Source organism: Agelaius phoeniceus, chromosome 1 (genome assembly GCF_051311805.1).
Source record: "Agelaius phoeniceus isolate bAgePho1 chromosome 1, bAgePho1.hap1, whole genome shotgun sequence".
Classification (NCBI taxonomy): Eukaryota; Metazoa; Chordata; class Aves; order Passeriformes; family Icteridae; genus Agelaius; species Agelaius phoeniceus.
This window is the reverse complement of record NC_135265.1, coordinates 155,719,623-155,746,318: the sequence shown is the minus strand read 5'-3', so window position 1 is coordinate 155,746,318 and position 26,696 is coordinate 155,719,623. Positions and strand designations below refer to the sequence as shown.

The 26,696-nt window shown below is 53.4% G+C and overlaps 5 protein-coding genes across 5 annotated transcripts; 1 reads left to right on the top strand and 4 right to left on the bottom strand.

Moving 5' to 3' along the window:
* Positions 1-590: 590 nt before the first annotated feature.
* Positions 591-1,337, bottom strand: LOC129124548 (erythroblast NAD(P)(+)--arginine ADP-ribosyltransferase-like). The gene has a single exon (XM_054639611.2). It carries the CDS (start codon positions 1,335-1,337, stop codon positions 591-593), a length of 747 nt encoding a protein of 248 aa, XP_054495586.2.
* Positions 1,338-5,658: 4,321 nt separating this feature from the next.
* Positions 5,659-6,408, bottom strand: LOC129124626 (erythroblast NAD(P)(+)--arginine ADP-ribosyltransferase-like). Its single transcript, XM_054639739.2, has one exon. The coding sequence runs from the start codon at positions 6,406-6,408 to the stop codon at positions 5,659-5,661; it is 750 nt and encodes a 249-aa protein (XP_054495714.2).
* Positions 6,409-10,745: 4,337 nt separating this feature from the next.
* On the bottom strand, positions 10,746-11,495 carry LOC143693523 (NAD(P)(+)--arginine ADP-ribosyltransferase 2-like). Its single transcript, XM_077174914.1, has one exon. It carries the CDS (start codon positions 11,493-11,495, stop codon positions 10,746-10,748), a length of 750 nt encoding a protein of 249 aa, XP_077031029.1.
* A 4,348-nt stretch (positions 11,496-15,843) lies between these two features.
* On the bottom strand, positions 15,844-16,593 carry LOC129124718 (NAD(P)(+)--arginine ADP-ribosyltransferase 2-like). The gene has a single exon (XM_054639825.2). The coding sequence runs from the start codon at positions 16,591-16,593 to the stop codon at positions 15,844-15,846; it is 750 nt and encodes a 249-aa protein (XP_054495800.2).
* Positions 16,594-21,944: 5,351 nt separating this feature from the next.
* On the top strand, positions 21,945-23,545 carry LOC129130352 (NAD(P)(+)--arginine ADP-ribosyltransferase 2-like). The gene is made up of 3 exons (XM_054648756.2): positions 21,945-22,690; positions 23,195-23,214; positions 23,460-23,545. The coding sequence occupies exons 1-3, from the start codon at positions 21,945-21,947 to the stop codon at positions 23,543-23,545; spliced, it is 852 nt and encodes a 283-aa protein (XP_054504731.2).
* Positions 23,546-26,696: the final 3,151 nt, after the last annotated feature.

The following is a 26,696-nucleotide window of genomic DNA, read 5'->3' as shown; positions in this document are numbered from 1 at the left end:
GATCCCGGCCCACCCGTGCACAGCACACCGGGCCCGTCCCCACAGCACTGCCTTTGGTGGGGAGGGACAGGGTTGGTACGGGGACATCCCTGTCTCTGTTGCTGTCCTTGGCCTTTCCTGGCAGTGGTGTCCTGGTCCCTGTTCTCCAGTCCCCTCCTAGCTGAAGGGGTCCCCATCCCAGTGCCCTGCCATGGGTGTTCCTTTGCCCATGCCCACAATGGGTGTCCCCAGACTTGGTATCCCAGGCAGAGCATGTCCCTGTCCCCAAACTCTCAGTGCGTGTCCCCACAGGTTGCAGGGAGTGTCCCCAAACCCCCTGTGTCGTGTCATGTGTGTCCCCAGCCAAGAGTGGCTGTCCCCAGGGCTGGGTGTCCCTGTCCCCACACTGTCACTGGGTGTCCCCAGCACTGGATATCCCTGTGTTTCTCTCCAGCTGTGGGTGTCATTGTCCACCCACACACTGTGGGTGCCCCTATACGCCTGTCTCCCATCCCCAGTGAGTGTCATTGTCCTCTGAGCCTTATCATGGGAGTCCCCATGCCCACAGTAGGAGTCCGCATCCTCCCAGGGTGTCCCCTGTGGTCACCTCCTTAATATGCACAGTTGTATCTGCTGTAGGTCCCAGCGGAGCGGAGCCAGATCCATGTCCTCCTCCCATCCCAGGTGACTTGGATGACCTGAAAGGTCTCGAATGGCGGGATCAGCACCTCTTCCTCTGTTGGATACTTGGAGAACTGACGGACGTCCACACCATGGCATGTCAGCACTAGGAATATCGTGTCTGTCCCAAATCGCAGAGCAATTTCTTTACGCAGTGACGTCGATGTGAACTGACCAAACCGGACCCTCTGGCCACGCCGTGCCTTGAAACGAACGTCACGCACACCCCGGAACACCTGGTGACACTGGCTGTTCTGAGCCTGCCTCAGTGTCACCAGAGCCTGGGTCAGCAGGAAATGCAGCGTTTTGAAGTGGAAGTTATTTCTGTATTCCTGGCGGGAGCGCCCGGCCGTGTGCACGGCTGCGTTGAAGTCCGTGTAAATGTCCTTCATTGAGTAGGCCATGAGAGCAATGGCCTGCCACTGGGATGCCAGAGGGGACACAGGGGAGCCCCGCCTGCGCCACTCAGCCTCAGCCTTCACCCAGGTCTTGGCAAAGAGTGGTTTCACCTGGAACTCAAAGTTGTAGAGTGCTGGCAACGCCTTGGTCATGGCAGGGCCGCAGCCCCGGTACTGGTCATCGAAGGAGTCCAGGGCCATGTCCAGGGGCTCCACCTTGATGGCCACCGTGGCCATGGTCATTGCCAGCAGTGCCAGGGTGAGAGCCAGGAGAGCCATTGCAGCGAATGGCCACTGAGAGCAGTGTGGGACACTGGGGAACAAAGAGGGACACACTGAGGGGACAATAAGAGCACATGGGGTTACATGGGAAGGGTTCCCCTATGAGGGGCTGAGGAGAGGAACTGGGGTCAGCCTGGAGCAGGGCTGAGGGGCAGCTCGGGCCAGAAGACCCGAGGACACATCCTGGAATGCTGATCCCAAATCCTGGCGTTATGCCTGGAATCCCCAGGGTCCCTCAGAACCCCAGGACAGCAATCCCACTCGCAGGATCCCATGTCCCCTACCACTGGTTTCCCCCTAGTGACCCCCAGGAACTTGATCCAAGTTCTCAGGTAACTCCCTGTCCCCCCAGGAGTGACCTCCTGAATCCCATTCCTGTGACTCCTCCAGTGTCGACCCCACTCCCAGTCCCGTGTCCCTCCCCCCTAATGTCACCCCAGACCCTCTGCAGTTCCCCAGCCCAAACCCTGGGAACAATCCCTGACATCCCCAGGGTCCCCTCAGTGCCTCACCAGACCCCAGTGCAAATCCCAGTCCTGTGTTTACCCTTCTGATGTCCCCCCAATGCTCCCCAGGAACTCATTCCTGCTCCCACACCTCTTTAGACCACTTGTGACCCCAGGGCCCTCAGGAACCTCACCCAGATTCCCAAAGCCACTCCCTCACCCACCCCAGTGTGTCCCTCAATGCTCTCCCACACCCCAGTCAAGCTCCCAGCCCCATGATCCTTTTGGTGGCACCCCAGAACCCCAACCCAAATCTGGAGATCCACCCTTGTCTCCACAACATCCCGGCGGAGCCCCCCAAGGCCCCACTCTGCAACCCCAGTCCCGTGTCCCTCCCTCAAGTGTCCCCAGTGTCCCCCAGCCCCTGATACCGAAATCAGCCGGAGTGAACTCCCTGATGGAACTGGAGGTATCAGAAAGAGGGAATTCTTGATCAGCTTGGAATCACAGCAGATCTCTCCTGGTCCTGCAGCTCAGGGGGGACTTTGCCATGGGGTATTTATCCACCACAATTATAAATATTCATTACAATCTGCTTCTTATCTCGTACAGAAACAGCACTTTCTCAAGAAATTATTTGCATGGCTCCACCTTTCTCTGGAAGTTCTATTATGAACTGGAAGGTCATAAAAATGGGGTCTCTGAGGGACATTTTCACTGACTGTGAATATGCCAGATGACCTTATCTGCAATATTTGCTTTTTGTAGGCGCTACTCCTCCTCCTCCTTTTTGTGTTGCCCAAAACCCTCACTGGAGTTCCTTTACCTGTTCCCCCATGGGCTCCAGCCATGTTCATCCTCAGTATCCACCCATTTTCATCCTGTTCATGCTTTTGCCAGTCCGTCTTTAAGCTCTATCCAGTGTCTTCAGGGAAAATGAAACTTTCTGTTTTATTTCTCTCAACTGAGATTTCAGGTGACCTGTGCGGTGCTTTTCCAAACAACTCAATCAGCCACGATTGGCCCAGGTCAATGGGGGCTGTAGCAGCAACTGCTCTCCTCATCCAAGTGGCCAGGAAATCCAATCTGGGACAAAAGTTTGTGGGATATACTCTGCTCACCATAACTGCAAGAAGATGTGGAACAAGGGGTGGAGCTCGGTGTGTTACAAAGAGCCCTGGAATTGGCAGTGAGAGAAAGAGCAAACATTGGAACTCACTTGCCATCTGCTTTGAGCATTGCTCATGCCAACGGAGCCATTTGGAAAGAAAGAAGTCAAATACCAGCCCAGGGACCTCAAATTAAATATAAAGAACAAATATAGTCCCTCCTTGATAACACCAAGCTGCGCGGAGAAGTGGCCGTACTACAATCCAGGGCACACCAGCTTGCGGATTGGCAAATCATTGTGGGTAAATAGATTTGCAATAAAGCTGCACGAGAGGTTCCGCAGCAAAGCATCCTGGTGTTAATTCCTGAGAAAGGAATTTCACCGCCAGAGGTGAGGCCATTTCTTTGGGCAGCTGGGTGTTACCAAGGAGGGACAATAATTCTTGTTTATATTTAATTCGAGGTCCCTGTGCTGGTATTTGAATTTTTCTCCCATGTGCCTCCATGGGCATGAGCAATGCTCAAAGCAGATGGCAAGTGAGTTTCCCACGCTCGCTGCTGCCCTCCGGTGGACAATTCCTGAACCACAACTGCCAGAATCCCCAAATGCCAGCATGGGTCAGGCTGGAAGGACCCAGAGTGGGCACCTGGCCCAACCTCCCAGCTCAGGCAGCATCATGCCTGAGACCACGATTGTGTCCAGAGCAGTGCAGAAAGGGACACAGCACTGGACAGATCTGGAAGCAGCAGTGGACAGAGCTGGACACAGCAATGTGTCCTGATGTGCCTCCCTGGGAAGGGCAGAGGGGTACAAAACCTGCCTGACTTCCTGGGCCTGCTCTTCCCAATGCCTCTTGGATCCTGCCTGGCCCCAGGCCACACAGCAGCTCCAATGGTCACCCACCAGCATCCCCAGGTCCTTTTCCAGAACTGCTCCAGCAGGTCCCACCCAGCCTGGACTGAGACTGAGGACTGTTCCTCCCAAAGGGACACGACCTGCCCTTCCCTCTTGAACCTCCCAGTTTCCAGCCTTTAAGGTCCCCTGAAGTGCAGGATGTGGCAGGATGCTCTGCCTGGAATGTGGCCAAGGGACAATGCCCCATTTGTGGCCATCAGGGCTGCATTGAGAGGGATCTGGTGCTGATTTTGGTGCTGAATTGGGCTAAAACCAGCCCAAATCACCAACCTCAAATCGACAACTGAGTGTGAAGCACCAGAGCTGGGCCTGGCCATCCATCAACTGACCCTGGGCATTTTCAGTCCCCTCTCAGATAGAGATTTCTCTCCCCTATTCCTGCTTAAAATGAAATGTGTGTGAGGATCCTCCCTTGGGAAGGGGATGCTTTCCAAGGATCCTCCTCAAGATTCAGAGAAAGAGACGTTCCCACGAGTGTTCTTCTGGCCAATGCCATTTAGCACTGCATAAAAATTGTCACTATTTTCTGGCTTTGTCTGATATTATTAATTGAATTGTTTTGATTGAATTTTTTAATAGAATTGCTTTGCACAATGTTACTGGTGGCCACAGTGGCTACAGTGGCTGTTGTAACTTTGTGGCTGAGGGCATCTTGGTGATCAAGGTGGCCACAGTGGGCTTGGTGGTTATAGAGATCATGGTGGTCACAGTGGCCTTGGTGGTTTACAGAGATCATGGGGGACAGAGTGGGTGTGGTGGCTTTGGCAGCTTTGGGGGTCTTATTTCCATGGAAGTCTTGGTGGTCTTGCTGATTGTGGTGGCCTCAGGGATGACGGGAACCTTGGCATCCATGGCGGCCCTGGTTGCCACAGTCACCACAGTGAGCCTGTGGCCTTGGCAGACTTGTGTCTCAGAGGATCCTGATGATAACTTCCAGGGATGTGGGGAGAGGAGGAGTTCTCTGAGGTGGAAAGAGGCCCTGGGGATGCTCCTGGGGATGCTCCTGGGGAAGAAAGAGGAGAGTCAGGGGGACTATGTAAGGAGTAAGGAGGTTAGGGACAGTCATATTGGTGTGTTAGGGGTGACAAGATAGATGGGGCCCATGAGGTGACAGGTGACAAGGTGTGTGAGGGGAGCAGGGGATGGGTTCCAGGGGTGTAAGAGTGTCATGGTGGGCTTAGCAGTGACAGGGGTTAGGGGGAGTCAGGGAGTGCCATGGGGCTGGCAGGGGGTGACAGGGGTTCAGGGAATGCTATGGGGATCCCGGCCCACCCGCGCACAGCACACAGGGCCCGTCCCCACAGCACTGCCTTTGGTGGGGAGGGACAGGCTTGGTACAGGGCTGTCTCTGTCTCTGTCGCTGTCCTTGGCCTCTCCTGGCAGTGGTGTCCCAGTCCCTGTTCCCCGGTCCCCTCCTAGCTGAAGGGGTCCCCATCCCAGTGCCCTGTCATGGGTATTCCTTTCCCCATGCCCACAATGGGTGTCTCCAGACTTGGTATCCCAGGCACAGCATGTCCCTGTCCCCAAACTCTCAGTGCGTGTCCCCACAGGTTGCAGGGAGTGTCCCCAAACCCCCTGTGTCTTGACACGCGTGTCCCCAGCCAAGAGTGGCTGTCCCCAGTACTGGGTGTCCCTGTCCCCACACTGTCACTGGGTGTCCCCAGCATTGGGTATCCCTGTGTTTCTCTCCAGCTGTGGGTGTCATTATCCACCCACACACTGTGGGTGCCCCTATACGCCTGTCTCCCGTCCCCAGTGAGTGTCAATGTCCTCTGAGCCTTATCATGGGAGTCCCCATGCCCACAGTAGGAGTCCGCATCCTCCCAGGGTGTGCCCTGTGGTCACCTCAGTGCCACTCGCAGTTGTATTTGCTGAAAGTCCCAGCAGAGCGGAGCCAGATCCATGTCCTCCTCCCATCCCAGGTAACTTGGGTGACCTGAAAGGTCTCGAATGGCGGGATCAGCACCTCTTCCTCTGTTGGATACTTGGAGAACTGACGGACGTCCACACCATGGCATGTCAGCACTAGGAATATCGTGTCTGTCCCAAATCGCAGAGCAATCCCTTTACGCAGCGACGTCGATGTGAATTGGCCAAACCGGACCCACTGGCCTTGCCGTGCCTTGAAATGAACGTCATGCACACCCCGGAACACCTGGTGACACTGCCCGTTCTGAGCCTGCCTCAGTGTCACCAGAGCCTGGGTCAGCAGGAAATGCAGCATTTTGAAGTGGAAATTGTTTCTGTATTCCTGACGGGAGCGCCCGGCTGTGCGCACGGCTGCGTTGAAGTCCTTGTAAATGTCCTTCATTGAGTAGGCCATGAGAGCAATGGCCTGCCACTGGGACGCCAGAGGGGACACAGGGGAGCCCCGCTTGCGCCACTCGGCCTCAGCCTTCACCCAGGTCTTGGCAAAGAGAGGATTCTTCTGAAACTCAAATTTGTAGAGTGCTGGCAACGCCTTGGTCATGGCAGGGCCGCAGCCCCGGTACTGGTCATCAAAGGAGTCCTGGGCTATGTCCAGGGGCACCACCTTGATGGCCACCGTGGCCATGGTCATTGCCAGCAGTGCCAGGGTGTGAGCCAGAAGGGCCATGGCGGGGAGAGGCCACCGAGAGCAGTGTGGGACACTGGGCAACAAAGAGGGACACACTGAGGGGACAGTGAGGTGGCACCGGGATACATGGGAAGGGTTCCCCTATGAGGGGCTGAGGAGGGGAACTGGGGTCAGCCTGGAGCAGGGCTGAGGGGCAGCTCGGGCCAGAAGACCCGAGGACACATCCTGGAATGCTGATCCCAAATCCGGGCGTTATGCCTGGAATCCCCAGGGTCCCTCAGAACCCCAGGACAGCAATCCCACTCCCATGGTCCCATGTCCCCTACCACTGGTTTCCCTCTAATGACCCCCAGGAACTTGATCCAAGTTCTCAGGTAACTCCCTGTCCCCCCAGGAGTGACCTCCTGAATCCCATTCCTGTGACCCCTCCAGTGTCGTCCCTGTGCCCACTAGCCCCACATCCCCACTCCCAGTCCCATGTCCCTTCCCCCCTAGTGTCACCCCAGACCCTCTGCAGTTCCCCAGCCCAAACCCTGGGAACAATCCCTGACATCCCCAGTCTCCCCTCAGTGCCCCAGCAGACCCCAGTCCAAATCCCAGTCCTGTGTTTACCCTTCTGATGTCCCCCCAATGCTCCTCAGGAACTCATTCCTGCTCCCACACCTCTTTAGACCACTTGTGACCCCAGGGCCCTCAGGAACCGCACCCAGATTCCCAAAGCCACTCCCTCACCCACCCCAGTGTGTCCCTCAATGCTCTCCCACACCCCACTCAAGCTCCCAGCCCCATGATCCCTTTGGTGGCACCCCAGGACCCCAACCCAAATCTGGAGATCCACCCTTGTCTCCACAACATCCCGCTGGAGCCCCCATGGCCCCACTCTGCAACCCCAGTCCCGTGTCCCTCCCTCAAGTGTCCCCAGTGTCCCCCAGCCCCTGATACCGAAATCAGCCGGAGTGAACTCCCGGATGGAACTGGAGGTATCAGAAAGACGGAATTCTTGATCAGCCTGGAATCACAGCAGATCTCTCCTGGTCCTGCAGCTCAGGGGAAACTTTGCCATGGGGTATTTATCCACCACAATTATAAATATTCATTACAATCAGCTTCTTATCTTGTACAGAAACAGCACTTTCTCAAGAAATTATTTGCATGGCTCCACCTTTCTCTGGAAGTTCTATTATGGAACTGGAAGGTCCTAAAAATGGGGTCTCTGAGGGCCATTTTCACTAACTGTCCCAATATCCCAGATGACCTCACATGGAACATTTGCTTTGAGCAGGTGCTACTCCTCCTGTGTTGCCAAAAAACCCTCACTGGTGTTCCTTTACCTGTTTTGCCATGGGCTCCAGCCATGTTCATCCTCAGTATCCACCCATTTTCATCCTTTTCATGCTTTTGCCAGTCCGTCTTTAAGCTCTATCCAGTGCCTTCAGGGGAAATGAAACTTTCTGTTTTATTTCTCTCAACTGAGATTTCAGGTGACCTGTGCGGTGCTTTTCCAAACAACTCAATCAGCCACGATTGGCCCAGGTCAATATGGGCTGTGGCAGCAAATGCTCTGCTCATCCAAGAGGCCAGGAAATCCAATCTGGGACAAAAGTTTGTGGTATATACTCTGCTCACCGCAACTGCAAGAAGATGTGGAACAAGGGGCGGAGCTCGGTGTGTTACAAAGAGCTCTGGAATTGGCAGTGAGAGAAAGAGCAAACATTGGAACTCACTTGCCATCTGCTTTGAGCATTGCTCATGCCAACGGAGCCATTTGGAAAAAAAGAAGTCAAATACCAGCACAGGGACCTCAAATTAAATATAAAGAACAAATATAGTCCCTCCTTGATAACACCAAGCTGTGCGGAGAAGTGGCCGTACTACAATCCAGGGCACACCAGCTTGCGGATTGGCAAATCATTGTGGGTAAATAGATTAGCAATAAAGCTGCACAAGAGGTTCCCCAACAAAGCATCCTGGTGTTAATTCCTGAGAAAGGAATTTCACCCCCAGAGGTGAGGCCATTTCTTCGGTCAGCTGGGTGTTACCAAGGAGGGACAATAATTCTTGTTTATATTTAATTCGAGGTCCCTGTGCTGGTATTTGACTTTTTTCTTCCCATGTGCCTCCATGGGCATGAGCAATGCTCAAAGCAGATGGCAAGTGAGTTTCCCACGCTCACTGCTGCCCTCCTGTGGACAATTCCTGAACCACAACTGCCAGAATCCCCAAATGCCAGCATGGGTCAGGCTGGAAGGACCCAGAGTGGGCACCTGGCCCAACCTCCCAGCTCAGGCAGCATCATGCCTGAGACCAGGATTGTGTCCAGAGCAGTGCAGAAAGGGACGTGGCACTGGACAGATCTGGAAGCAGCAGTGGACAGATCTGGACACAGCAATGTGTCCTGATGTGCCTCCCTGGGAAGGGCAGAGGGGTACAAAACCTGCCTGACTTCCTGGGCCTGCTCTTCCCAATGCCTCTTGGATCCTGCCTGGCCCAAGCCCCACACAGCATCTCCAATGGTCACCCACCAGCATCCCCAGGTCCTTCTCCAGAACTGCTCCAGCAGGTCCCACCCAGCCTGGACTGAGACTGAGGACTGTTCCTCCCAAAGGGACACGACCTGCCCTTCCCTCTTGAACCTCCCAGTTTCCAGCCTTTAAGGTCCCCTGAAGTGCAGGATGTGGCAGGATGCTCTGCCTGGAATGTGGCCAAGGGACAATGCCCCATTTCTGGCCATTGGGGCTGCATTGAGAGGGGTCTGGCGCTGATTTTTTTGCTGAATTGGGCTAAAACCAGCCCAAATCACCAACCTCAAATCAACAACTGAGTGTGAAGCACCAGAGCTGGGCCTGGCCATCCATCAACTGACCCTGGGCATGTTCAGTCCCCTTACAGATAGAGATTTCTCTCCCCTATTCCTGCTTAAAATGAAATCTGTGTGAGGATCCTCCCTTGGGAAGGGGATGCTTTCCAAGGATCCTCCTCAAGATTCAGAGAAAGAGACGTTCCCACGAGTGTTGTTCTGGCCAATGCCATTTAGCACTGCATAAAAATTGTCACTATTTTCTGGCTTTGTCTGATATTTTTAATTGAATTGTTTGGATTGAATTTTTTAATAGAATTGCTTTGCACAATGTTACTGGTGGCCACAGTAAGTTTGTGGCTGTTGTAAGTTTGTGGCTGAGGGCATCTTGGTGATCAAGGTGGCCACAGTGGGCTTGGTGGTTATAGAGACCATGGTGGTCACAGTGGCCTTGGTGGTTTACAGAGATCATGGGGGTCAGAGTGGGTGTGGTGGCTTTGGCAGCTTTGGGGGTCTTATTTCCATGGAAGTCTTGGTGGTCTTGCTGATTGTGGTGGCCACAGCAATGACGGGAACCTTGGCATCCATGGTGGCCCTGGTTGCCACTGTCACCACAGTGAGCCTGTGGCCTTGGTGGCCTTGTGGCTCAGAGGATCCTGGTGATAACTTCCAGGGATGTGGGGCGAGGAGGAGTTCTCTGAGGTGGAAAGAGGCCCTGGGGATGCTCCTGGGGATGCTCCTGGGGAAGAAAGAGGAGAGTCAGGGGGACCATGGAAGGAGTAAGGAGGTCAGGGACAGTCGTAATGTTGTGTTAGGGGTGACAAGATAGATGGGGCCCATGAGGTGACAGGTGACAAGGTGTGTGAGGGGAGCAGGGGATGGGTTCCAGGGGTGTAAGAGTGTCATGGTGGGCTTAGCGGTGACAGGGGTTAGGGGGAGTCAGGGAGTGCCATGGGGCTGGCAGGGGGTGACAGGGGTTCAGGGAATGCTATGGGGATCCGGCCCACCCGCGCACAGCACACAGGGCCCGTCCCCACAGCACTGCCTTTGGTGGGGAGGGACAGGCTTGGTACGGGGACATCCCTGTCTCTGTCGCTGTCCTTGGCCTCTCCTGGCAGTTGTGTCCCAGTCCTTGTTCTCCAGTCCCCTCCTAGCTGAAGGGGTCCCCATCCCAGAGGCCTGCCATGGGTGTTCCTTTGCCCATGCCCACAATGGGTGTCCCCAGACTTGGTATCCCAGGCACAGCATGTCCCTGTCCCCAAACTCTCAGTGCGTGTCCCCACAGGTTGCAGGGAGTGTGCCTAAACTCTGTGTCATGTCATGTGTGTCCCCAGCCAAGAGTGGCTGTCCCCAGGGCTGGGTGTCCCTGTCCCCACACTGTCACTGGGTGTCCCCAGCACTGGATATCCCTGTGTTTCTCTCCAGCTGTGGGTGTCATTGTCCACCCACACACTGTGGGTGCCCCTATACGCCTGTCTCCCGTCCCCAGTGAGTGTCAATGTCCTCTGAGCCTTATCATGGGAGTCCCCATGCCCACAGTAGGAGTCCACATCCTCCCAGGGTGTCCCCTGTGGTCACCTCAGTGCCACTCGCAGTTGTATTTGCTGTAGGTCCCAGCAGAGCGGAGCCAGATCCATGTCCTCTTCCCATCCCAGGTGACTTGGGTGACCTGAAAGGTCTCGAATGGCGGGATCAGCACCTCTTCCTCTGTTGGATACTTGGAGAACTGACGGACATCCACACCATGGCATGTCAGCACTAGGAATATCGTGTCTGTCCCAAATCGCAGAGCAATCTCTTTACGCAGTGACGTCGATGTGAATTGGCCAAACCGGACCCACTGGCCTTGCCGTGCCTTGAAATGAACGTCATGCACACCCCGGAACACCTGGTGACACTGTCTGTTCTGAGCCTGCCTCAGCATCACCAGGGCCTGGGTCAGCAGGAAATGCAGCATTTTGAAGTGGAAATTGTTTCTGTATTCCTGGCGGGAGCGCCCGGCCGTGCGCACGGCTGCGTTGAACTCCTTGTATAGGTACTTCATTGAGTAGGCCATGAGAGCAATGGCCTGCCACTGGGACGCCAGAGGGGACACATGGGAGCCCCGTTTGCGCCACTCGGCCTCAGCCTTTACCCAGGTCTTGGCAAAGAGAGGATTCTTCTGAAACTCAAATTTGTAGAGTGCTGGCAATGCCTTGGTCATGGCAGGGCCGCAGCCCCGGTACTGGTCATCGAAGGAGTCCTGGGCTATGTCCAGGGGCACCACCTTGATGGCCACCGTGGCCATGATCATTGCCAGCAGTGCCAGGGTGTGAGCCAGAAGGGCCATGGCGGGGAGAGGCCACCGAGAGCAGTGTGGGACACTGGGGAACAAAGAGGGACACACTGAGGGGACAATAAGAGCACATGGGGTTACATGGGAAGGGTTCCTCTATGAGGGGCTGAGGAGGGGAACTAGGGTCAGCCTGGAGCAGGACTGAGTGGCAGCTCGGGCCAGAAGACGCAAGGACACATCCTGGAATGCTGATCCCAAATCCTGGCGTTATGCCTGGAATCCCCAGGGTCCCTCAGAACCCCAGGACAACAATCCCACTCCCATGATCCCATGTCCCCTACCACTGGTTTCCCTCTAATGACCCCCAGGAACTTGATCCAAGTTCTCAGGTAACTCCCTGTCCCCCCAGGAGTGACCTCCTGAATCCCATTCCTGTGCCCCCTGAGGTGTCATCCCTGTGCCCACTAGCCCCACAACCCCACTCCCAGTCCCGTGTCCCTTCCCCCCTAGTGTCACCCCAGACCCTCTGCAGTTCCCCAGCCCAAACCCTGGGAACAATCCCTGACATCCCCAGGGTCCCCTCAGTGCCCCACCAGACCCCAGTGCAAATCCCAGTCCTGTGTTTACCCTTCTGATGTCCCCCCAATGCTCCCCAGGAACTCATTCCTGCTCCCACACCTCTTTAGACCACTTGTGACCCCAGGGCCCTCAGGAACCTCACCCAGATTCCCAAAGCCACTCCCTCACCCACCCCAGTGTGTCCCTCAATGCTCTCCCACACCCCAGTCAAGCTCCCAGCCCCATGATCCTTTTGGTGGCACCCCAGGACCCCAACCCAAATCTGGGGATCCACCCTTGTCTCCACAACATCCCGCTGGAGCCCCCATGGCCCCACTCTGCAACCCCAGTCCCGTGTCCCTCCATCAAGTGTCCCCAGTGTCCCCCAGCCCCTGATACCGAAATCAGCCAGAGTGAACTCCCTGATGGAACTGGAGGTAGCAGAAAGAGGGAATTCTTGATCAGCCTGGAATCACAGCAGATCTCTCCTGGTCCTGCAGCTCAGGGGGGACTTTGCCATGGGGTATTTATCCACCACAATTATAAATATTCATTACAATCAGCTTCTTATCTCGTACAGAAACCGCACTTTCTCAAGAAATTATTTGCATGGCTCCACCTTTCTCTGGAAGTTCTATTATGGAACTGGAAGGTAATAAAAATGGGGTCTCTGAGGGCCATTTTCACTGACTGCCCCAATATGCCAGATGACCTCACATGGAACATTTGCTTTTTGCAGGCGCTACTCCTCCTCCTCCTTTTTGTGTTGCCAAAAAACCCTCACCGGAGTTCCTTTACCTGTTTTGCCATGGGCTCCAGCCATGTTCATCCTCAGTATCCACCCATTTTCATCCTGTTCATTCTTTTGCCAGTCCGTCTTTAAGCTCTATCCAGTGCCTTCAGGGAAAATGAAACTTTCTGTTTTATTTCTATCAACTGAGACTTCAGGTGACCTGTGCGGTGCTTTTCCAAACAACTCAATCAGCCACGATTGGCCCAGGTCAATGTGGGCTGTGGCAGCAACTGCTCTCCTCATCCAAGAGGCCAGGAAATCCAATCTGGGACAAAAGTTTGTGGTATATACTCTTCTCACTGTAACTGCAAGAAGGTGTGGAACAAGGGGCGGAGCTCGGTGTGTTACAAAGAGCTCTGGAATTGGCAGTGAGAGAAAGAGCAAACATTGGAACTCACTTGCCATCTGCTTTGAGCATTGCTCATGCCAACGGAGCCATTTGGAAAGAAAAAAGTCAAATACCAGCACAGGGACCTCAAATTAAATATAAAGAACAAATATAGTCCCTCCTTGATAACACCAAGCTGCGCAGAGAAGTGGCCGTACTGCAATCCAGGGCACACCAACTTGTGGATTGGCAAATCATTGTGGGTAAATAGATTAGCAATAAAGCTGCACAAGAGGTTCCACAACAAAGCATCCTGGTGTTAATTCCTGAGAAAGGAATTTCACTCCCATAGGTGAGGCTATTTCCTTGGGCAGCTGGGTGTTACCAAGGAGGGACAATAATTCTTGTTTATATTTAATTCGGGGTCCCTGTGCTGGTATTTGACTTTTATCTTCCCATGTGCCGCCATGGGCATGAGCAATGCTCAAAGCAGATGGCAAGTGAGTTTCCCACGCTCGCTGCTGCCCTCCTGTGGACAATTCCTGAACCACAACTGCCAGAATCCCCAAATCCCAGCATGGGTCAGGCTGGAAGGACCCAGAGTGGGCACCTGGCCCAACCTCCCAGCTCAGGCAGCATCATGCCTGAGACCACGATTGTGTCCAGAGCAGTGCAGAAAGGGACACAGCACTGGACAGATCTGGAAGCAGCAGTGGACAGAGCTGGACACAGCAATGTGTCCTGATGTGCCTCCCTGGGAAGGGCAGAGGGGTACAAAACCTGCCTGACTTCCTGGGCCTGCTCTTCCCAATGCCTCTTGGATCCTGCCTGGCCCCAGGTCACACAGCATCTCCAATGGTCACCCACCAGCATCCCCAGGTCCTTCTCCAGAGCTGCTCCAGCACGTCCCACCCAGACTGGACTGAGACTGAGGACTGTTGCTCCCCAGGGACATGACCTGCCCTTCCCTCTTGAACCTCCCAGTTTCCAGCCTTTAAGGTCCCCTGAAGTGCAGGATGTGGCAGGATGTTCTGCCTGGAATGTGGCCAAGGGAAAATGCCCCATTTCTGGCCATTGGGGCTGCATTGAGAGGGATCTGGCGCTGATTTTGGTGGAGAATTGGGCTAAAACCAGCCCAAATCACCAACCTCGAATTGACAACTGAGTGTGAAGCACCAGAGCTGGGCCTGGCCATCCATCAACTGACCCTGGCCATGTTCAGTCCCCTCTCAGATAGAGATTTCTCTCCCCTATTTCTGCTTAAAATGAAATCTGTGTGAGGATCCTCCCTTGGGAAGGGGATGCTTTCCAAGGATCCTCCTCAAGATTCAGAGAAAGAGACGTTCCCACGAGTGTTGTTCTGGCCAATGCCATTTAGCACTGCATAAAAATTGTCACTATTTTCTGGCTTTGTCTGATATTATTAATTGAATTGTTTGGATTGAATTTTTTAATAGAATTGCTTTGCACAATGTTACTGGTGGCCACAGTGGCTACAGTGGCTGTTGTAAGTTTGTGGCTGAGGGCATCTTGGTGATCAAGGTGGCCACAGTGGGCTTGGTGGTTATAGAGATCATGGTGGTCACAGTGGCCTTGGTGGTTTACAGAGATCATGGGGGACAGAGTGGGTGTGGTGGCTTTGGCAGCTTTGGGGGTCTTATTTCCATGGGAGTCTTGGTGGTCTTGCTGATTGTGGTGGCCACAGCCATGACAGGAACCTTGGCATCCATGGTGGCCCGGGTTGCCACAGTCACCACAGTGAGCCTGTGGCCTTGGCAGACTTGTGTCTCAGAAGATCCTGGTGATAACTTCCAGGGATGTGGGGCGAGGAGGAGTTCTCTGAGGTGGAAGGAGGCCCTGGGGATGCTCCTGGGGATGCTCCTGGGGAAGAAAGAGGGGGGTCAGGGGGACCATGGAAGGAGTAAGGAGGTCAGGGACAGTCGTAATGGTGTGTTAGGGGTGACAAGATAGATGGGGCCCATGAGGTGACAGGTGACAAGGTGTGTGAGGGGAGCAGGGGATGGGTTCCAGGGGTGTAAGAGTGTCATGGTGGGCTTAGCAGTGACAGGGGTTAGGGGGAGTCAGGGAGTGCCATGGGGCTGGCAGGGGGTGACAGGGGTTCAGGGAATGCTGTGGGGATCCCGGCCCACCCGCGCACAGCACACAGGGCCCGTCCCCACAGCTCTGCCTTTGGTGGGGAGGGACAGGCTTGGTACGGGGCCGTCCCTGTCTCTGTCGCTGTCCTTGGCCTCTCCTGGCAGTGGTGTCCCGGTCCCTGTTCCCCAGTCCCCTCCTAGCTGAAGGGGTCCCCATCCCAGAGCCCTGTCATGGGTGTTCCTTTCCCCATGCCCACAATGGGTGTCCCCAGACTTGTATCCCAGGCACAGCATGTCCCTGTCCCCAAACTCTCAGTGCGTGTCCCCACAGGTTGCAGGGAGTGTCCCCAAACCCCCTGTGTCGTGTCATGTGTGTCCCCAGCCAACAGTGGCTGTCCCCAGGGCTGGGTGTCCCTGTCCCCACACTGTCACTGGGTGTCCCCAGCACTGGATATCCCTGTGTTTCTCTCCAGCTGTGGGTGTCATTGTCCACCCACACACTGTGGGTGCCCCTATAGCCCTGTCTCTCGTCCCCAGTGAGTGTCATTGTCCTCTGAGCCTTATCATGGGAGTCCCCATGCCCACAGTAGGAGTCCGCATCCTCCCAGGGTGTGCCCTGTGGTCACCTCAGTGCCACTCGCAGTTGTATTTGCTGAAAGTCCCAGCAGAGCGGAGCCAGATCCATGTCCTCCTCCCATCCCAGGTAACTTGGGTGACCTGAAAGGTCTCGAATGGCGGGATCAGCACCTCTTCCTCTGTTGGATACTTGGAGAACTGACGGACGTCCACACCATGGCATGTCAGCACTAGGAATATCGTGTCTGTCCCAAATCGCAGAGCAATCTCTTTACGCAGCGACGTCGATGTGAATTGGCCAAACCGGACCCACTGGCCTTGCCGTGCCTTGAAATGAACGTCATGCACACCCCGGAACACCTGGTGACACTGCCCGTTCTGAGCCTGCCTCAGCATCACCAGGGCCTGGGTCAGCAGGAAATGCAGCATTTTGAAGTGGAAATTGTTTCTGTATTCCTGGCGGGAGCGCCCGGCCGTGCGCACGGCTGCGTTGAAGTCCTTGTAAATGTCCTTCATTGAGTAGGCCATGAGAGCAATGGCCTGCCACTGGGACGCCAGAGGGGACACAGGGGAGCCCCGTTTGCGCCACTCGGCCTCAGCCTTTACCCAGGTCTTGGCAAAGAGAGGATTCTTCTGAAACTCAAATTTGTAGAGTGCTGGCAATGCCTTGGTCATGGCAGGGCCGCAGCCCCGGTACTGGTCATCAAAGGAGTCCTGGGCTATGTCCAGGGGCACCACCTTGATGGCCACCGTGGCCATGGTCATTGCCAGCAGTGCCAGGGTGTGAGCCAGAAGGGCCATGGCGGGGAGAGGCCACCGGGAGCAGTGTGGGACACTGGGGAACAAAGAGGGACACACTGAGGGGACAGTGAGGTGGCACCGGGATACATGGGAAGGGTTCCCCTATGAGGGGCTGAGGAGGGGAACTGGGGTCAGCCTGGAGCAGGGCTGAGGGGCAGCTCGGGCCAGAAGACGCAAGGACACATCCTGGAATGCTGATCCCAAATCCTGGCGTTATGCCTGGAATCCCCAGGGTCCCTCAGAACCCCAGGACAACAATCCCACTCCCATGATCCCATGTCCCCTACCACTGGTTTCCCCATAATGACCCCCAGGAACTTGATCCAAGTTCTCAGGTAACTCCCTGTCCCCCCAGGAGTGACCTCCTGAATCCCATTCCTGTGACCCCTCCAGTGTCGTCCCTGTGCCCACTAGCCCCACAACCCCACTCCCAGTCCCGTGTCCCTTCCCCCCTAATGTCACCCCAGACCCTCTGCAGTTCCCCAGCCCAAACCCTGGGAACAATCTCTGACATCCCCAGGGTCCCCTCAGTGCCCCACCAGACCCCAGTGCAAATCCCAGTCCTGTGTTTACCCTTCTGATGTCCCCCCAATGCTCCTCAGGAACTCATTCCTGCTCCCACACCTCTTTAGACCACTTGTGACCCCAGGGCCCTCAGGAACCTCACCCAGATTCCCAAAGCCACTCCCTCACCCACCCCAGTGTGTCCCTCAATGCTCTCCCACACCCCAGTCAACCTCCCAGCCCCATGATCCTTTTGGTGGCACCCCAGGACCCCAACCCAAATCTGGGGATCCACCCTTGTCTCCACAACATCCCGCTGGAGCCCCCCAAGGCCCCACTCTGCAACCCCAGTCCCGTGTCCCTCCCTCAAGTGTCCCCAGTGTCCCCCAGCCCCTGATACCGAAATCAGCCGGAGTGAACTCCCTGATGGAACTGGAGGTAGCAGAAAGACGGAATTCTTGATCAGCTCGGAATCACAGCAGATCTCTCCTGGTCCTGCAGCTCAGGGGGGACTTTGCCATGGGGTATTTATCCACCGCAATTATAAATATTCATTACAATCAGCTTCTTATCTCATACAGAAACAGCACTTTCTCAAGAAATTATTTGCATGGCTCCACCTTTCTCTGGAAGTTCTATTATGGAACTGGAAGGGATAAAAATGGGGTCTCTGAGGGACATTTTCACTGACTGTCCCAATATGCCAGATGACCTCACATGGAACATTTGCTTTTTGCAGGCACTACTCCTCCTCCTCCTTTTTGTGTTGCCCAAAACCCTCACTGGAGTTCCTTTACCTGTTCCCCCATGGGCTCCAGCCATGTTCATCCTCAGTATCCACCCATTTTCATCCTGTTCATGCTTTTGCCAGTCCGTCTTTAAGCTCTATTCAGTGCCTTCAGGGAAAATGAAACTTTCTCTTTTATTTCTATCAACTGAGATTTCAGGTGACCTGTGCGGTGCTTTTCCAAACAACTCAATCAGCCACGATTGGCCCAGGTCAATGTGGGCTGTGGCAGCGAATGCTCTCCTCATCCAAGAGGCCAGGAAATCCAATCTGGGACAAAAGTTTGTGGGATATACTCTGCTCACCGCAACTGCAAGAAGATGTGGAACAGGGGGTGGAGCTCGGCGTGTTACAAAGAGCTCTGGAATTGGCAGTGAGAGAAAGAGCAAACATTGGAACTCACTTGCTATCTGCTTTGAGCATTGCTCATGCCAACAGAGCCATTTGGAAAGAAAAAAGTCAAATACCAGCCCAGGGACCTCAAATTAAATATAAAGAACAAATATAGTCCCTCCTTGATAACACCAAGCTGCGCGGAGAAGTGGCCGTACTGCAATCCAGGGCACACCAATTTGTGGATTGGCAAATCATTGTGGGTAAATAGATTTGCAATAAAGCTGCACAAGAGGTTCCACAACAAAGCATCCTGGTGTTAATTCCTGAGAAAGGAATTTCAGCCCCATAGTTGAGGCCTGGATAGAGTTGGGCAGATTGAAATTTGGCGGATTATCTAAAAGCCACAATAAAGAGGGTGGTTGCTCTCAGTCGCCTCCACTTTTATCCTGCATATCCACACTTTTACATCCGTTTCTTGCTTTAGGCAGTCAGTCTTTAAACTCTACCCAGAGCCTTCAGGGGAACTGAAACTTCCCTTTTCTTTCTCCTCTTTCACCCCCCTTCAACACTGCAATCCTGCTCCCACTCTCCCACTGTCCCACATGCCCAGAGTTCCCCCCAGCCCCTCTCCCAGCTGCTCACTGCCTTGCTGTCACACCTCAGATACCAACTGGTGTCCCCTATCATCCCTCTCGGCACCTTGAGCCTGTAGATGATCTCTTGGAGGAGTGGTTGGGAAGTCACCTGGGTGACTTCCCCAGTCTTGTTGGTGTGACAGGAGAACTTCTGGACCCCCCAAGAAGGGATCCCCCAACACCAGGAGATACCTGAGCCCATGTTGGCGTGGTAGCTCAGAAGTTCCTTTTGCCACTTATCATTGCCACCACTTTTAATGAAGAGATGCGACTGCCATTGGGCTAAGAAGCATTTATTGCTCAGATAAACATCAGTCTCAGAGGCCATGGGAATTTAGAGGAGCAGGCAGTCAGCAATAGCACAAAGTAGTCACAAGTTCTTTGTTGCAAGACACTATCTAACTATCTAATCCAATGGACTGTTATTTTGCTTTTCTAACTTACCGCCTTTACTCACTTCCAATGCACTGCTGATGTTTTTACCCAATGGGCTTCTAACTCATGTGCACACCTTTGCTTCTCTTATAACTCTTAAACTCTTCACTTACTCTATGCAATCACATTTCTGTACTATAGACCCTTCACCATCTTTGCCCAATACAGTTTCTTACTTACTTCAGGCATATTCTCACTCACAACTTGAGAAACATCAATTTAGGATTTTTCTACTTAATGTCTGTGTACTTTATTCTTACACCAAGTCAAACTCATTTCAAGGCTGCAGATTAAACCCTCCTGAATGTGTGGAAGTTTCCATCTTTCCATTTCCCACAGCCAGTAAACCCTAGGAGTGTTTCCTCTTCCAGTGATGCCTGGAGGTGATGGTTTTGAATGCAAAGGGTTCTTTTGAAAATATATTGGGCATTGCTCTGTAACAGACCTGACAGTTTTGTCCTATGGGACACTGAGGATCTGAGGCCACAGATCAGTCCCCATCTCATGAATTCCCCAGAGCTTTGGTGCTTTTCTCCTTTATAAATTGCAGCAACAGTTGAGGAGGGCCTGACCTGGATATTGGGAGTTACCTCTCACCCACGCAGCCACCCTCTTTATTGTGGGCTCTTAGATAAGCAGCCAATTTTCAATCTGCCCAACTCTCTCCAGGCCTCACCTCTGTGGCTGAAATTCCTTTCTCGGGAATTAACACCAGGATGCTTTGTTGTGGAACCTCTTGTGCAGCTTTATTGCAAGTGTATTAACCCACAATGATTTTTCAATCCGCAAGCTGGTGTGCCCTGGATTGTAGTACAGCCACTTCTTTGGGCAGCTGGGTGTTATCAAGGAGGGACAATAATTCTTGTTCATATTTAATCAGAGATCCCTGTGCTGGTATTTGACTTTTTTCTTTCCAAATGGCTCCGTTGGCATGAGCAATGCTCAAAGCAGATGGCAAGTGAGTTCCAATGTTTGCTCTTTCTCTCACTGCCAATTCCAGAGCTCTTTGTAACACACCGAGCTCCGCCCCTTGTTCCACACCTTCTTGCAGTTGCGGTGAGCAGAGTATATCCCACAAACTTTTGTCCCAGATTGGATTTCCTGGCCACTTGGATGAGGAGAGCAGTTGCTACCACAGCCCACATTGACCTGGGCCAATCGTGGCTGATTGAGTTGTTTGGAAAAGCACCGCACAGGTCACCTGAAGTCTCAGTTGATAGAAATAAAACAGAAAGTTTCATTTTCCCTGAAGGCACTGGATAGAGCTTAAAGACGGACTGGCAAAAGCATGAAAAGGATGAAAATGGGTGGATACTGAGGATGAACATGGCTGGAGCCCATGGGGAAACAGGTAAAGGAACTCCAGTGAGGGTTTTTTGGCAACACAAAAAGGAGGAGGAGGAGTAGCGCCTACAAAAAGCAAATATTGCAGATAAGGTCATCTGGCATATTGGGACAGTCAGTGAAAATGTCCCTCAGAGACCCCATTTTTGTGACATTCCAGTTCCAGAATAGAACTTCCAGAGAAAGGTGGAGCCATGCAAATAATTTCTTGAGAAAGTGCGGTTTCTGTGCGAGATAAGAAGCTGATTGTACTGAATATTTATAATTGTGGTGGATAAATACCCCATGGCAAAATCTCCCCTGAGCTGCAGGACCAGGAGAGATCTGCTGTGATTCCAAGCTGATCAAGAATTCCGTCTTTCTGCTACCTCCAGTTCCATCCGGGAGTTCACTCCGTCTGATTTCGGTATCAGGCACTGGGGGACACTGGGGACACTTGAGGGAGGGACGCGGGACTGGGGTTGCAGAGTGGGGCCATGGGGGGCTCCAGCGAGACGTTGTGGAGACAAGGGTGGATCCCCAGATTTGGGTTGGGGTCCTGGGGTGCCACCAAAAGGATCATGGGGCTGGGAGCTTGACTGGGGTGTGGGAGAGCATTGAGGGACACACTGGGGTGGGTGAGGGAGTGGCTTTGGGAATCTGGGTGAGGTTCCTGAGGGCCCTGGGGTCACAAGTGGTCTAAAGAGGTGTGGGAGCAGGAATGAGTTCCTGGGGAGCATTGGGGGGACATCAGAAGGGTAAACACAGGACTGGGATTTGCACTGGGGTCTGCTGGGGCACTGAGGGGAGACTGGGGATGTCAGAGATTGTTCCCAGGGTTTGGGCTGGGGAACTGCAGAGGGTCTGGGGTGACACTAGGGGGGAAGGGACATGGGACTGGGAGTGGGGTTGTGGGGCTAGTGGGCACAGGGACGACACTGGAGGGGTCACAGGAATGGGATTCAGGAGGTCACTCCTGGGGGGACAGGGAGTTACCTGAGAACTTGGATCAAGTTCCTGGGGGTCATTATGGGGAAACCAGTGGTAGGGGACATGGGATCATGGGAGTGGGATTGTTGTCCTGGGGTTCTGAGGGACCCTGGGGATTCCAGGCATAACGCCAGGATTTGGGATCAGCATTCCAGGATGTGTCCTTGCGTCTTCTGGCCCGAGCTGCCCCTCAGTCCTGCTCCAGGCTGACCCCAGTTTTCCCCCTCAGCCCCTCATAGAGGAACCCTTCCCATGTAACCCCATGTGTTCTTATTGTCCCCTCAGTGTGTCCCTCTTTGTTCCCCAGGGTCCCACACTGCTCTCAGTGGCCATTCGCTGCAATGGCTCTCCTGGCTCACACCCTGGCACTGCTGGCAATGACCATGGCCACGGTGGCCATCAAGGTGGTGCCCCTGGACATGGCCCAGGACTCCTTTGATGACCAGTACCGGGGCTGCGGCCCTGCCATGACCAAGGCGTTGCCAGCACTCTACAGTTTTGAGTTCCAGGTGAATCCTCTCTTTGCCAAGACTTGGGTAAAGGCCGAGGCTGAGTGGCGCAAGCGGGGCTCCCATGTGTCTCCTCTGGCATCTCCAGCCCAGGCCGTGGCTCTCATGGCCTACACAACAAAGGACATTTACAAGGACTTCAACGCAGCCGTGCGTTCGTCTGGACACTCCCACCAGCAATACCGGAACAACTTCCACTTCAAAGCCCTGCATTTCCTGCTGACCCAGGCCCTGGTGAAACTGAGGCAGGCTCAGAAAGCAAAGTGTCGCCACGTGTTCCGGGGTGTCCATGATGTCCGGTTCCAAGCACGGCGTGGTCAGAAGGTCCGGTTTGGCCAATTCACATCGACGTCACTGAGCAAAGAGGTCGCCCAGAAATACGGAACAGACACCATATTTGAGGTTCACACGTGCCACGGCGTGGACATCCAGGCTTTTTCCTTCTATCTGAGCAACCGAGAGGTGCTGATCCCGCCATACGAAACCTTTGAGGTGACCAAAGTCACCCGGAATGGGAAGAGGGCATGGATCAGTCTCCGCTCCACTGGGACCTACAGCAAACACAACTGCGCGTGGCTGTGAGGTGACAGCACAGGGGACAGCCTGGGGTGATGGGCACACACATAATAAGGCACAGGGGACAATGACATTGACTGGGGATGGGGGACAGAGGCATTCACTCTGAGTGGGGGGACAAGGATGTCCCCAGCTGGGGAAAAGGACAGGGATACTCAGTGTTCTGGACACTCACTGTAGGTGGGGGGACAGCGACACCCAGTGCTGGGGATGCCAACGGTGGGCAGGGAACACCCATGCCAGGGAACTGGGAGGGGGGACACTCACTGAGAGTTTGCGGACAGGAACACCCCATGCTGGGGACACCAAATCTGGTGACTCTGATTGCGGGCCCATGACAGGGCACAGGGATGGAGATCCCCACATCTGGGAGGAGACAGGGACAGGGACACCACTGCCAGGGCAGAGACAGGGACAGGGACAGAGACAGGAAACCCCCTGTACTGATCCTGTCCCTCCACACCAAAGGCAGTGCTGTTGGGACAGGCCCTGTGTGCTGAACGCAGGTGGGCCAGGACCCTCCCTGGTACTCCCTCTCTGAACCCCGGTCACCCCCTGTCAACCCAACGGCAAGCCCTGAACCCTGTCACCCCTAAGCCCACCATGACCCCTGGACATCCCTGGCCCCTAACCCCCCATGACCTCCTTGATATCCTGTCACCTGTCACCTCACGGCCCCATATCACCTGCCACCCCTAACTCCTCATTATGGCTGTCCCCACACCCTTCACTCCCCACATGATGTCCCTGGCATCCGTCTTTGTCCCCCAGGTGGGAGCATCCCCATGGAACCTTTCCACCTCAGAGGATGCCTCGAGGCCACCATGGTGCTGGCAGTGGCCACCAGGATCCTCTGAACCACGAGGCCACCAAGGTCACCAAGGTCACTGAGGTCACTGTGGTCACTGTGGTCACTGTGGCTACCATGATCATCAAGACTCCCTCAGCCACTAGTCTAGCAGAGCCTCCTGGGCCAGTGTGGCTGTCAAGGCCATTGTGCAAAGCCATTTTAATAAATAATTCCATCAAAACAATTCTATTAAATAAATCTGTCACAGCCAGCAAAATGTCACAATTCTGAAGCAGGGCTCAAGGTCACTCCCCAGAAAAACAGTCGTGGGAACGTTGCTTTCGCTCAGCCTCCTCTCTTGGGGAGCATCCCCATCCAGGGGCATGAACCTCACACACATTTCATTCCAAGCAGGAACAGGGGAGAGGAATCTCTGTCTGAGAGGAGACTGGACATTCCCAGGGTCAGATGATGGATGGCCAGGCCCATCTCTGGTGCTGCACTCTCAGTTGTCAGTTTGGTGTTGGTGATTTGGGCTGGTTTTAGCCCAATTCAGCACCAAAAAAAGTTTTGTCAATTTATGGGTATGTTTGTTTTTCGGACACCTTCTGTTGTCCTCTTAGTCTCCTTTGCCCCCTCTGTATTGTTGCCACCAGAAGGCCCTGGTTGTCAGGGCTGTCAGGGACATGTGGAGCGAGGGCGTGTACCTGTGCCCCTTGCATGGGGCAGTTGGGTAAGGGCCAAGTCTGTTGCTGGGGAGGCGTGGCATGCCTCACCTCACCTCCAATCAGTGCACAGGAAGGTCTCCACCAATGGACAGCAAGGGTGAGTCAGCTGGCAGACCAGGCCATGGAGGTGTCGGGTCCGGCTGTCTGTCTCTGCCCCGACACGGGTAGAGTGGTTCTTTGGTGGGCGCGATGCAAAGGACGAGTCTGGACTCTTCAGCTTTCGGTCTTCAGGTTGTTTATTATTTCTTATCTACAAAATTTTTCTGTCTGCCCAACAGAGGTCTGATCTGCAGGCAGTCACAGGCACTCTCTGACCACCCACGGGGCGGTCATGTCTTTTTATACTAAAACCTACGTATACAATATTTACCTTTATTTCCCAATGCTTTTCGCCCATGTTGGCAAGTGCACCTTCACTAGAAACCAATCCCCAAGTGCCAACATCATCACAGGAGATGGAGGACAAGAAGAAGAAAGAAGAAGGACAAGACACGCCCCGATCTCTCCATCTTGTCTCCATAACCCCCCTGTACCAAAAACCTTAAAGTCTATATCTCACCCTCTAAATGTGTCTCTTTTACACCTTTTACTCTAAAGTGATTCTCTTGTCCTCAGACTCTTGTTACTTCTGTGGATGGATCAAAATCAAGCCACCAAGCACTCTTGGCAACATTCCAGGGTTTTCGAGACCCCCAAGGGTTCTCCTGGCATCTCTGGACATCGGGAACGATGTGCTGAGATCCCACATCTCCCCCTTCTGTTTGCACCAAGAAGACTTCTTTGGCAACTTGACTCATGACACGTCTCACACACATAAAGATGCATGGGACAATGAGCATGAGGACTAAGAGTATTATTAAAATATAAAATCCCATTTTTAAAAACCCTCTCCATAAGGGAGAAAGATCAAAAAATCCCGCCACATCATCAATCCATGACCCAGTGATCTCGCCTAATTTCTTTATACTGTCTTTTATATTTTGAATGCTTTCATGAATTGATCTTGAATGGTCTGAGAGATTCATGCAGCACATCCCCTCAAACTCTTCACACCCATGTCCATGAGCGAGCAACAGATAATCGATTGCTGCTCTATTTTGAAGAGTTGCCTCTCTCACACTGCTTACATCTTTCAACATGTCACTCAAAGCAAGAGAAACTGATTGAGCATGCTTGCTCAACCAACAACCCATGTGGTCCAGTTGAGTCAAGGCCACCCCCAATGCTGTCTGAGGTGAGAAAATTGCTGCTGCAATTCTCCTTGCCTTGTCCCAGGTGTACACTTCATCATCACAGTCTGCACTGTAATGTTGCAAGGACCTTTTCTCTTTGTGTTTTTGTTCTCTCAACACTTTTAAATCTGGTGACAACATTGAAATCCTCCCAATGCTGCATGGACCTCCTTTGGCATTTGCAGGAATGCCGTGCCAAATTCTGTCCCCACAAATTAAAAACAACCCACGTGGCAATTGCACTGGGACCTGGATTGATCCTTTGGCTGTCGTCACAGTGTGATTACACCAAGCTGATGCATTTTTATAATATTCATGATTTGGTGTGACATCAATGCTATTGTTTGTCCTTGACACATTCGAATTTTCAAATTTCATGCATAGCTCCATTGTTGTGGACCCAAAAATCTCCAATTCCTGCGGTTCAGTAGAGGCCACAGGTAAAAGATGTGTCCACGCACACCATTCATTCACAGGATCTTTGATGACCTGTGAAATCTCCATTGGAGGATGCCCTGGAATTGGCCATTCGCCCACTGGCAACCCAACCATGCATGCCGTGAATGGTTTCCCTGGTTTCGAATGTGTCAGGCAGATACTTTCTAAATTTGCTGCCTGGGCTAACGTTTCCCAAACATTTTGTTTCGGCTGACTGACAGGTAGATTTGCTCCATTGCTTAAAGCAACAGATGCAAGCATGAGCATTATGAAACTTACGACTTCACCCTTATAAAAAACCATTTTCATGCTCCCACTCAAAGCCACAAAGGAAAAAACCCCCAAAGTTTTTATTCTTTTGGTTCTCCTTCTGAGTTGTTGTTCACAGCTTGAGTTTCTTCCTCCGTCTGTGTGCTCGTTTCTCTGCTCCCGGGATCTGCGTTCTCCTGCTCTCTTGTTCGAAATGGCTTCACGTGCCGCGCTGACACCCACTTCAGCCCTCGCCCTGTGGAAACACAAGCGAAACCCTTGCCCCAAGTGATTAGTTTGAAAGGACCCTCTATTTGTCCTGTCTCTGGGTTTCTGATCAAAACCAAAGGATTCTCCTTTAGTTTTGCCTGAGAGCTGTTTGAAAAATGCCTCACGATTGGTGGATTGGGTTCAGAAGATGAACTGTTAAGAAAATTCAACACATACAATGCTTTGTTTAACTTCATATGTGGTGTCGCCTCTGGCTCCCCCCTTTTCTGCCTGTCCAAAAGGGATTTCAGGGTATGATGTGTTCTTTCAATGATTGCCTGACCTGTGGGTGAATGTGGAA